We start from the raw sequence: 12516 nt of genomic DNA, 5'->3' as shown, positions 1-12516 counted from the left end.
ATCAAAATTAAGCATTACTCCTAGTTGCCAAAAATGGGTTTGTTTGGAATCGATGTGGAGGTGATTTGTGGGTGTGTCACTGAGGTATACAAATAGAAATATACAGAGCCACCTATACACAGAGTTTGGCCAATTTGGTTTCACTGGGTCACAACATGGTGTATATTCTTTTGTTTTGTGCTTGCCCAACAAAGCAGTAGTCGCCATATAGTGTACAACTCGAACCGGGTCAGCCAAACTCTGTGTAATACTGTTTATATACTGGTAATACTGTTTATATAGCGCCATCGGTTGAGGAAATATACTCAGAGATACATATACTTGATAAGTATTACTTTGGCTTATACCAGCAGTCAATTTATATTATAAGCATTTGTGGTAACAATTGGAGTGCATATTGTTAGGACTCATAAATCAACACAGGGTTAATGCCCTTCTGGCTCGGAAGATTAATGTTTCAAAATGAAAGCAGATTCTTTCTATTTTAATGATAAATCTTTGGGTATCATGAGTTGAAATGAAAAACTGAAGTTCTTAGTCAGTCCAATGTGTTTTTAGTTGTGGCTTCTCTTATATCTATTTTATATTGTTGTACTGAAATAGATTTAAGGTTTATTTATGACTGTGTTTTTATATTTACAAGAATGTGAGGAGTGAATACCTTTTGGAGATGCTAGCTAAAATTAAAGTGGTGTTAGATAGCGTTTTGTGGGATTTATAAACAATGAAAGAAAAATAATTGAACTGCAAAATTGAGAAGAGCACTGGACCTGTTGTGGATGTGACCCTTTCTTACTTTTAGATATGGGGAATTTTATTAAACAAGAGATCTAAATTATGTTAGAACTCATTTTTTGTGATATCTGTATTTTAATCACACTATGTTTCATGATGCTTTGTATGCAATGTGTAGATGTGCAACACTTTGATATTTAATAATGCAAATTCTACTGATTTGTAATTTATTAGTATTATTTAATTGAAAAGATGTCTTTATGTGCAACCCCTCTCCACCATTAATCCTACATATAATTGACACTTAATATAAAATTCAGTTGGTATGTACTTCATTTATTATGTAATTGTGTTTTGAAAATTCAGAGTTGAAACTCAGTATTGAGTTTCATTTTTTATTAACTGAATGGTAATATTCAATAATTCAATACTGATATATACTCATTTTTAATTGATTATATTATATTGTACTTAATTATTAGTATAATATGTGTATTGTGAATATGATAATCATCTGGTGCAATGCAAGGATCCCTCTTATGTAATCAAACAGACCAAAGTCAGCAATATTAAGGAGCAACTTAAGGGTTGTGTGGGGTCAATTATTGGTTTTGGATAAAGATAGTTTGTTTTATTATCTTTCTGCCATTGTTCATGTAATGTTTATAGATACATGTATTTCAAACATATTTTTACCCTAGTGGCTTGACGTCCTTCTTAAACCAAAATCAGAACCAACAGATTTATTTTATATAATAAATTACATGTTCAGGATATGGGCTGAGATTTGATTCAGTCTGATGGTGTATTAAATGCTTGTTTCCATACTCCATGCTAGACTTCCAATGTTTACGAAGAGTAAACATTCTGTTCTTCACATTTCTATATATCATATAACCATACAGAAGTGAGTTCACATAATGCTTTTGTTGCATTTGCTTTCCCACCATTCATTTAGTACACCATAGCAAAGTGTGGTAGTTTACCTTGAAACAGTGTGAACATGTCCATAGATTGGGTCCAAGTGCTAAATGAAGCATGATTGGTAGCATATATAAAAACAAACCCTGACTCAATCGGGTTATGTCAACAAACGTAAACATGGTAGCTTTTGTGTTCTTGTTAGTTGCAGTTAGTTGGTAGAGCTACTAGAACACGAATCAGCAAAATGTTAACACAAGTAAAACATCTCATATATTTTAGTTTTGAGACAGAAAATTAGTATATTCCTTAGATTTACCCATTTGCTAGCACACCCTGTACACTAACTTGTTAAATAGGTTACTGGTTGGTGTTAACATAACATGACATTATTTTGATGCGGTTACCTTCATAGGGAGAAATGCTGAACATTGTTAGTTTAATATCTACATGATATTTAAATGAATTCCTTTTACTTTTGTGATGTTCACATGTTGTCCATTGTATATCACCTGATGGCATATCAGATATTAGAATCCTTACTGTACCTTACCCTTCTAAGAAAATACAGATGAAGAAATGCTACTTGCAATATTGTAAAATGATGAATATAACCTTGTATATCACTTCAATTAAATATTGAGTATATTGCATGTGTATACATTACGTTTATGTCATGTCTGGAAATAGTTGTAAAGATGATATTTTACTGATCGTTACAAGTACAATAGTCACATTAATTATACTTCTCTTAGTTACAAAATAGAACCTGACATCCTATGTACAAAATGATGTTTGTTTTCCAACTGAAACATTATTTCTCTTAAGAATATTTTATTTCAGCTTTATCACTAAAATCTTGTAAACTGTGTATACATATTGGTTGATGATTGTTGAAGTGTAGATGCCCCGAGGTTCTCCTGAGTGTGCACAATGGATGTTTTGTAATTTTATAAACCTAAGTGAATAGGACAGTGTAAAGTATTTTCTAAGAGTGTATACAATTGCTTTTCTTCAGGTCTATAGAAAGTCTTTATAGACGTGTGAATGATGTAGAATAAAAGGAAGCCCAGAAGTGCTTCAATGTCGAACTGTTCGCATTTTGTATGTTTAAAAGTTATTTAATACCTAACCCAGAGAGTTCAATACTATTGGTGTGCTTGTGCATATAAACATAATAGTTTAACCCTAAGTCCAACATTAAGTCTAACCCAAAATGCCGATCTAACCTACCCAATGTTATAGAGAGAGAAAGAGAGGGGGAGGGAGAGAGAGAGTGACGTACATAATAGTTTAGGATCAAGATAAGGATTGTGTAGTTTAACTTCATTGGAATCTATTTTCCTTTTTTATTTAGATTGATGTCAAAGGAGGACAAATCAAAAAATAAAAGGGTGGAAGTTGCATGGACTATTTGGAGGAAGAAGAACTACATCTAAACCACTCAAAATACTTAGACGCATTAAAATGTTGCAGGCTATTTTGCATTGGAGATAAATGTGCACCCTTTTCTTATAAGCAAACTTGAGGACCCCCAAATACTTTTAAGGGCTGTATGTCACTTTATATACGTGTATTGTCTTCATGATCCCCAACATGTACGTTAGATATTGAGTGATAAAATGATGAACAGTACCTTGATATATGTATACTCCATTGCATTAATTCTATCTATCTAAGTATCTTCTCCCGTTTCGGAGGTTGATTGCAACATCTCTCCATTTCACTCTATGCACTCTTGCAGTTTTAGTCCACTCCAGTTCTTGACATTCTCTTCCCAGTTGATTCTGGGTCTCCCTGTAGGTCTACTTCCTTCCACTCTTCCCTCCAATACATCCTTTAAGAGGCTTTGGCGCCTTTTAACATGACCAAACAGGGGCGGATCTAGGGGGTTCGGCAGTTTAACCCCCCCCCCAACCTTTGGCGGCCAAGTGAGAAAAAGGGGGGGGGGGGAGAGGGAAAAGTAAGACAGTAAAACGGTGCGATTTTTGGAAAATCCTGGATCCGCCACTCGGTCAACCCCCCCCCCCCCCCCCGGCAAAAAGCTAGATCCGCCCCAGCCAAAGTATTTGATTTTTCTCTCCTTCACTAATCCTACTAGTGCAATGTGTTTACGCCCTGCCATGTGCAATATCTATTTGTTGGTAATCATTCATTTCCAGCATATTTTCATCATTCTTCTGTAAATCCACATTTCAACAGATGTTATTCTATTTTCCATGGCCTTGCTTATTGTCCATGTTTCTGCTTCATACGATAGGATAGACCATACAAAGCGGTTTACTAGTCTCAACCTAAGCGCAAATTTCACCTTTCTATCTCTGAGTATGTCTTTCATTGCCAGAAATGTATTCCGAGCAATTTCTATTCTTCTTTTTATTTCTGCTTCGCACCTGGCATCGTCTGTGATATTTTGTCCTAAGTAGATGTAATTACTGACCTGCTCAATGATGTGTCCATCGAGTTTCAAACATATTCTAGGCTTATTCTATGTTCTACTAGTACGTAGTTTTTCTTGCATTAAAGAGACGGTTATTGCAAATCATGTCATAAAATACTAAATCAGATTATCAAGGGTATAGGGTTAAATGCTGATGCAGTAGGTATCGATGCAGTCCTTTCTTCATCCTCCTCATACCCTACTGAGTAATGGAACGAGTCCCTCCTCATAACAGGGCATGTGAGTTACCTCCCTGCTCATAATCTACATGGAAGCCACAGAATGAATGATTTCTTTATTTATATGACCCAGAAAGGCCCAGAAATGTGTGAGAAAGGCATTAAGAGCGCATGTATTTCATTACAACAACAAAATGAGCAAGGTTCTGTAAACTCAATTAAGCATTAAGGCTTTGCTTATACGGGGACCTGGTGGTCCGTGTGTTAAGCCAATGTGACCTATTCAATTCAGTAGTCAACGGGTTAAGGCTGCCTCTCAGTCTGAATCAAATGGAACAATCAAACAATGGCCATGAATTATTTTCAATGCAATAAAAGTTGATCACCGATCCGGTAACCAATTCTTTGTGAAGTTACATTTGTATGGGAGATATCGCAGAGCATGGAATAATAGTACTACATACATGATTGAGTTTTCACTAAACACTGATGTGTGTTCACTTCTATTTGCATCATCACATATAGCTGCACACCGTAGCTTGCACGTCTACCATATAGATCTCACGCTATATCTACTCGAGGTGTGTCTACCTGTGAGATTAGATGTTTTCATCATGGCAGTGCTCAAACTTATATCAGCGGCAGTAATTTTAACGGGTAAGTCACCTAGCTATCCCATCATAATTATTGCCGAATTGATATCTTTAACCAATTTTTTAAGGGATTTTTTAAGGGATTTTTCTGTGTGACACCGCCTATTGTTAGTTTAATGATATCTACATATACATAACTTCCATTTACTTTTGTAATATCTCTTAATAATAATTATATTCACATGTGGCCACTACTGCGTTTCAAGTGTAAGTACGCATTCATTAAATGTCTTTAAAAGTATACCATTGTAGATGAAATGGTAATGTTGAAATCCCACAAACAACAGATCTGTCAAAGCTAGATTTCCATGCAATCGAAACCCGACTGATCAGATTAAACGTACATGTATAACAAAAGCATAAATACGAAGTTACAAACGGCCATCCAGAGACTCCTAATAAATTGCGTTTCTGATTAATGAATTATATCATAACAAATTTAATGTTCAGTTTTCTTTATGGATAACTGATTTCCTTATAAAACTGAAGATACGGCGTATACATTTAATATTAAATGAACGCCATTAAACTATTACCACCAACAACAACAACACCCATAAACGACGTTCATTATCTGCTAGGCCTCTAGTGAGGAGTGAATCATATGGACCAGGGCAGTGGCGTACGCAGGATTTTTTCAAGGGGGGGAGGGGGGGGGGGGGGGTTTAACATTTTGAAATCGTGCTAAAAAAATCGCAACGACTCAGCCAGCCGCTGAATAAGCGGGGGGGGGGGGGGGGGGGGGGGGGGGAGAGGGCACTTTTTTTTTTGGGGGGGGGGGTCCCCAAAAAATCGCAACAACTCAGCCAGCCGCTGAATAATCGGGGGGGGGGGGGTAAGAGGACCCTTTTTTTTTTTTTTTTTTGTCTCGGAATTTGAAAATTTGACATTTTGCTCCGTAGGTGGGGGGGGGGGGGGGGGGGGGTAAGGTCACTTTTTTAGGTCAGCCATTGGCATAATTTTTTTTTCTTCACCAAAGGGGGGGGGGTTTTGCACAAAAAAAACCACACATAATACACACATAAAAAAACTAAAGGGGGGTTTAACCCCCCCCCCCCCCCCCACTGCGTACGCGCCTGGACCAGGGGACCAGCGTTGTAGAGAAAAGTCTTTGTACAAGTTGTAACCAGATTTATTAGAGGTAAAATCACAAGCGCTGATACTCCTGGGAGGACGGATATATATATATATATATATAATGTTCTCGGTCTCTGGAGTGCCTTCCAAAGTAGGGGGCACCAACAAAAAATGGAATTTTATGAAAAAAGGGAAATCTGAAAGCGTATTACACAATGTATTGGACAATTATATATATACCGGGCATGGTGGCTCAGTCGTTAGAGCGCCCGCCTCATGAACGGGAGGTCGTGGGTTCGAACCCCGGCCTAGTCATACCAAAGACTTATAACAATGGGACCTTCTGCCTTCTAGCTAGGCGCTCAGCATATTAGATTGGAGAAGGGTAGTAATAACATATTATGTTATGCAGGGCCCGCTGGAAGAACAGTTTCATAACTGAAGTGGCTACCCTGGGTAAATAAAAGTTATTATTATTATTATTATTATTATTATTATTATTATATCCCCTACATTTTCATGATTGTGATAACATTATCAGGGATGATATCAATATTTGTTTCTCTCTTTACATTGTCAAACATACTGCTTAAGCATCATACTTTGCAGTTTGATGTGATGGACTGAATATTAATTTATGAGCGAGAGAGCACACAATTTAAGATGTGTGAGGTCGCACTGCGAAGAAATCTTATAAAGAGGATAAATGAAAAAATCTTGATGAATTTTAAGCACAATCTAATCATGAAAGACTGAAAAGACCTTTTAAAAGGCACTTATGAAAATGAAAAGGGTTATCTGTCTAAGGAACAGGGGCATCTGTCGACGGAAAAGGGGCACTTATGAGTTTGTAATAGGTGCATTTATCAGAGGTAAAAGGGGCGTTGATGATAAAGGGAAAGGACTCATATAAAAAGGGAGAAGGGACATTTATTCGAAGTAAAAAGAGTACTTATTAGAAAGAAAAAAGGGACACGTGTCAAAATAAGGGGGTATTTATCAGATATAAAAATAGGCAATTAGGAAGAAGGGAAGGGGCTCTTATTAAAAAGGGAAATGGGCACTTATTAAAAAAGAAAAAGTGGCATGTGTCAAGGTAAAAGGACAATTATCAGAGGTGAAAGGGGGAAGTTATGAGAAAGGAAAGGGGCTCTTATAACAACAAAGATTAGTAAACAGACACAAATATTACAATATTACAAAGCATTAAAACAAAAGACGAACCTGCAGAGGGGTGACAAAAAAACACAAAGGTTTATCGGGGGCATCCCCATGCTTAAAACTACAAATATATTTATTACAACTATATTACAAGCACATCTATTTTGGGGGTGAGTGGTATAGTGGGGTGAGTGGTACCAGGGGCGGCCGAGCGTCTTCCAAAGTGGGGGGGGGGGGGACCAAGAAAAAAGGGCACCTACATAGGGAAATCTCAAAGCCAAAATATACAATCTTTTAGACATTGGTATATACCCCTACATTGTGATTACATTATCAGGGATGATTTCAATATCTGTTTCACTTTATACACCATACAAGATATTGCTTAAGCATCATACTTTGCAGTTGGGTGTGATGGTCTGAAAAATTATTTGCGAGCGATCGAAGTGAGCAAGGGAAATTTTTACTATTTGTGAGATCGCAGTGCGAAAAATTACATGTTATAAAGAAGAAAAGGGGCCCCCATCAGATTTTGATAGAGGCATTTATTGGAGGTGAAAATGGGCATTTATGAAAAAGGGATAGGTCCCTTATTAGAAAGGAAAAGGGGCACGTATCATTGTAAAAACGTAAATTATCAGAAGTAAAAAGAGTACTTATTAGAAAGAAAAAAGGGACACGTGTCAAAATAAGGGGGTATTTATCAGATATAAAAATAGGCAATTAGGAAGAAGGGAAGGGGCTCTTATTAAAAAGGGAAATGGGCACTTATTAAAAAAGAAAAAGTGGCATGTGTCAAGGTAAAAGGACAATTATCAGAGGTGAAAGGGGGAAGTTATGAGAAAGGAAAGGGGCTCTTATAACAACAAAGATTAGTAAACAGACACAAATATTACAATATTACAAAGCATTAAAACAAAAGACGAACCTGCAGAGGGGTGACAAAAAAACACAAAGGTTTATCGGGGGCATCCCCATGCTTAAAACTACAAATATATTTATTACAACTATATTACAAGCACATCTATTTTGGGGGTGAGTGGTATAGTGGGGTGAGTGGTACCAGGGGCGGCCGAGCGTCTTCCAAAGTGGGGGGGGGGACCAAGAAAAAAGGGCACCTACATAGGGAAATCTCAAAGCCAAAATATACAATCTTTTAGACATTGGTATATACCCCTACATTGTGATTACATTATCAGGGATGATTTCAATATCTGTTTCACTTTATACACCATACAAGATATTGCTTAAGCATCATACTTTGCAGTTGGGTGTGATGGTCTGAAAAATTATTTGCGAGCGATCGAAGTGAGCAAGGGAAATTTTTACTATTTGTGAGATCGCAGTGCGAAAAATTACATGTTATAAAGAAGAAAAGGGGCCCCCATCAGATTTTGATAGAGGCATTTATTGGAGGTGAAAATGGGCATTTATGAAAAAGGGATAGGTCCCTTATTAGAAAGGAAAAGGGGCACGTATCATTGTAAAAACGTAAATTATCAGAAGTGAAAAGAGGTACTTATCGCACCTGAAAAGGGGCAATGACTAGATATAAAAAGGGGCACTTATGTGAATGAAAAAGGGGCACTTATAATAAATGAAAATGTGCATTAGATGAAAGAAAATGGGCACCGATCAGATTTTAAAGGGGCATTTATCGGAGGTTAACGGGGCACTTATCTCAAGTGAAAAGGAGTAACTTCTCGTACCTGAAAAGGGTCATTTACCAGCGAAAGGGCACTTATGAGAAGGGGGTGGGCGCTTATTATAAGGGAAAGGGGCACATGTGAAAATATAAGGTGCGCTTATCCGAGTTAAAATGGGGGTAGCTATTAAAAGAGGAAGGGGCACTTGTCAAAGTAAAAGAGGCACCTCTCAGATTTGAAAGGGAAATTATCAGAGGTGAAGGGGGCACTAATTAAAAGTGAAAAGAGGCACTTCTCCTACCTGAAAAGGGTCACTTACTAGAGATTAAAAAGGGCACTTATGAGAATGGAAAATGAACATTTACTGCAAAGGAAAAAGGGAACTTTTCGAAGGAAAAAGGGCACGTGTCCAAATAAAAGGGGCACTTATCAAAGTTGAAAGGGGGAAGAGGCACTTTTACAAATTAATAGGGGGCACTTGTCAAAGTGAAATTGGCACTTTTCCTATGTAAAAAGGGACACTTTTCCTATGTAAAAAGGGACACTTGTCAAAGTAAAATTGGCACTTTTCCTATGTAAAAAGGGACACTTTTCGGGTGCTATGAATGAATGATAGTGAGAAACACCATACGTACCATGTTGGATACATAATCAAATATTATTTCAACTTTGGCTCAAAAGAATGAAGTGACGAGCAAATGACAATATCTTTAGGAAGTAGATTCCATAGTGATGGTCCACTCAAATAAAAGTTCCTTCGGAGAAAAAATTGTTTTAACATAGGGCAAAGGAAACTTATTTGAACTTCTTGTTTCATTATAAATACACGGCAGCTGATTCTTCTCGAAAAGAAACATAAATTGTGCAAGTTGCATATGCTATAGAGACTTCACACTTAAACTATTCAAGCGTTTATACTAAGGTGCAGTATGTGCAAGATATGGAGAGTTTGTTATTGCACGAACTGCCCGTTTCTGTAAAATATGCAAACGGTTTGTTAAAGTAATTGAACATTCACCCAAAGCTAAGACGGCATAGAAGGGCGTTAATATTTATTGAATGAAAACATCATATTAAACACAGATTATTCTCCCTTAGGGCATGATTTAATATCAGAAGTTACAGACAAATAGAAACAAAAAATATATAATAATTGTTGGAATTAGGAAATGAATAATATGTCTGTTTGGAACTAGAAGGGCGTTAACTGTGTGTTAACGTATATGATTTAACGCCACTCTCGTTCAAAGGGCGAGAAGGGCGTTAACTGTGTATTAAAGTGTATGATTTAACGCCACTCTCGTTCAGAGGGCGAGAAGGGCGTTAACTGTGTATTAAAGTGTATGATTTAACGCCACTCTCATTCAGAGGGCGAGAAGGGCGTTAACTGTGTATTAAAGTGTATGATTTAACGCCGCTCTCGTTCAAAGGGCGAGAAGGGCGTTAACTGTGTATTAAAGTGTATGATTTAACGCCACTCTCGTTCAGAGGGCGAGAAGGGCGTTAACTGTGTATTAAAGTGTATGATTTAACGCCGCTCTCGTTCAAAGGGCGAGAAGGGCGTTAACTGTGTATTAAAGTGTATGATTTAACGCCACTCTTGAATTGCTCTGATCAGTGAATCTATGCGTTTGTACAAAACTAGAAGGGCGTCAACTTTGTTTTACACTTTATGATTTCTGAGCTGTGAATCTATGTGCTTGGACAGAGGAGACTGATTTGGGGATATAAAGAGGCATTTTTAAACTGCATTGTTAAACGAACCGCAACTTGGTCAATTTCCAAATTAGACTTTAATCATTCTTACCTCATATTGTTATGGTGTCAGCGAAGTACAATGCTGCAAACAAGAAAAAATACCATGACAATGGTACCTTGTATTGCATGGTACCTTGACTGCAAGGGGGCCATGGGGCAGCATCCTCCTGTCACAGCCCCCCCCCTCTCCCGCAATCGCTTAGTTACCCGTCTATTGCCCAGAGCTTTTACTCAAAGTTTAAAGGATACAGTTTAATATCACCCTGCCCCAGCCCCTTGACACCACCACCCCCCACCCCACCTCCATCCCATGTTCGATACTGGTGCCGCCGCTGTCTTTTTCTTAGTTTTATTCTTAGTCCCTCGTTCCCAGTCTTTGTCATGATAACCAGAGTAACGCCATTAGACAATGAACAGTACTGGATAATGTAGAAAAGGATTTGAATGGTATCGGGATCCGCCCCTTTCTAAAGCATTAGTTAAATCAACACGACGAATATGGTTTGAAATACCATTTCAATGACCGAGTGATTAATTATTCATTGGTTGATTGGTTGATTTATTAATAATAATAATAATATGGATATTTATATAGCGCGTTTATCAGCCAGGCCCTGACGCTCATGGCGCTGTACATCACAAACTATCACAAACATATAACTTTCTTAACTAAAACATAGTAAACTAAAACAACACAAATTATTACGCTACATTGACATGATTAAATAGCACTATTTAGAAAGAGATGGGGTTTTTAGAGCAACTTTGAAGTCATGGAGGGCAGTTAAGTTACGAATACTAAGTGGTAGCTTATTCCAAAGGGACGGACCAGAATGAGAAAATGCTCTATCCCCCCCAGGAACTGCGCGTCTTAGGAACAACTAATAAGGAGGATTAAGATGAACGAAGATGTCTTGTAGGTTTATACCTAACGTAGGGAGGAGCAGAGTCATACAAAGAATGGAAAACTAGCAACAACAACTTTAAAATGATTCGGTCACATACCGGGAGCCAGTGAAGAGTTTTGAGAATGGGGGTGATGTGAGTTCTACTAGAAGAAAGTGTGACAATACGTGCAGCAGTATTTTGCAGTTTCTGGAGTCGAACAAGTTGTGTGTTAGGGAGCAGATAGAGAATAGAATTATAGAAATCTAAACGTGATGAAATAAGAGCATGTACAAGTTTCTCTGTGATTGAACGACTTAATTTTTTTCCTAATAAAACCTACATTTCTCAGTTGATATCTGACTGACTTACAAATACTAGAATCAATTGATAGATTGGTAGATTGATTGATTGAGTGAATGATTGACTGATTGATAGAATGAAAAATTGATAGATTGATAGATTGATAGATTGATAGAATGATAGATTGATAGACTGGTACATTGAAAGTTTGATAGATTGATATATGAACTGATTGATTGATTGATTGATTGATTGATTTCATATATTTACAGCATGGAATAAACAAGAAAGAGAAGAACTATCATGATACCTTAACAGAATGCCCCTTGGAGGTTATTAGTGTGGAAGTTAATAGTTAACTTATTCCCGATGGGTTCCTGAAGAATAAGATTGAATCATACAAATATTCACTAAAATGATGTACATAATTATGTAATAAAGTGCGAGAGTTAAGTCTAAGCTAATATAATTTTGAGAACACTTTTCTCAGTATTTTGGTTGTTGGGAATCGTTGTTCCCAAAAATTAGAAATTTCACAAATGACCTGTTCTGCAGATCAAAACAACTATGAATAATAAGTAACTAATTACATTCATATAGAACTCTGATCCCGGTTTAGATTTTATTTTTAAAGCGATTACAATATGGGTAGACAAATAGGGTTTGAAGAAAGCATAACAGAGAAGATATTCCGTATAATTGCATATGACATAATAGAATATCAGGATTCAATGAACATTGTACATCGGATGATAAAC

At 37.1% G+C, this 12516-nt stretch overlaps 1 protein-coding gene across 1 annotated transcript in view; it reads left to right on the top strand.

The window, feature by feature from the left end:
* Positions 1 to 4745: 4745 nt before the first annotated feature.
* The window catches only part of LOC575280 (protein Skeletor, isoforms B/C), a 25434-nt gene continuing 17663 nt past the window's right edge, over positions 4746 to 12516 (top strand). The window contains exon 1 of the mRNA XM_030986363.1: positions 4746 to 4932. Coding sequence (XP_030842223.1) covers positions 4890 to 4932 — 43 coding nt within the window. The 5' untranslated portion in view covers positions 4746 to 4889. The remainder of the gene's footprint in view (positions 4933 to 12516) is intronic.

Source organism: Strongylocentrotus purpuratus, unplaced genomic scaffold (genome assembly GCF_000002235.5).
Source record: "Strongylocentrotus purpuratus isolate Spur 01 unplaced genomic scaffold, Spur_5.0 spur5_scaffold_15, whole genome shotgun sequence".
NCBI lineage: Eukaryota > Metazoa > Echinodermata > Echinoidea > Camarodonta > Strongylocentrotidae > Strongylocentrotus > Strongylocentrotus purpuratus.
This window is presented reverse-complemented; position numbering and strand designations above follow the sequence as displayed.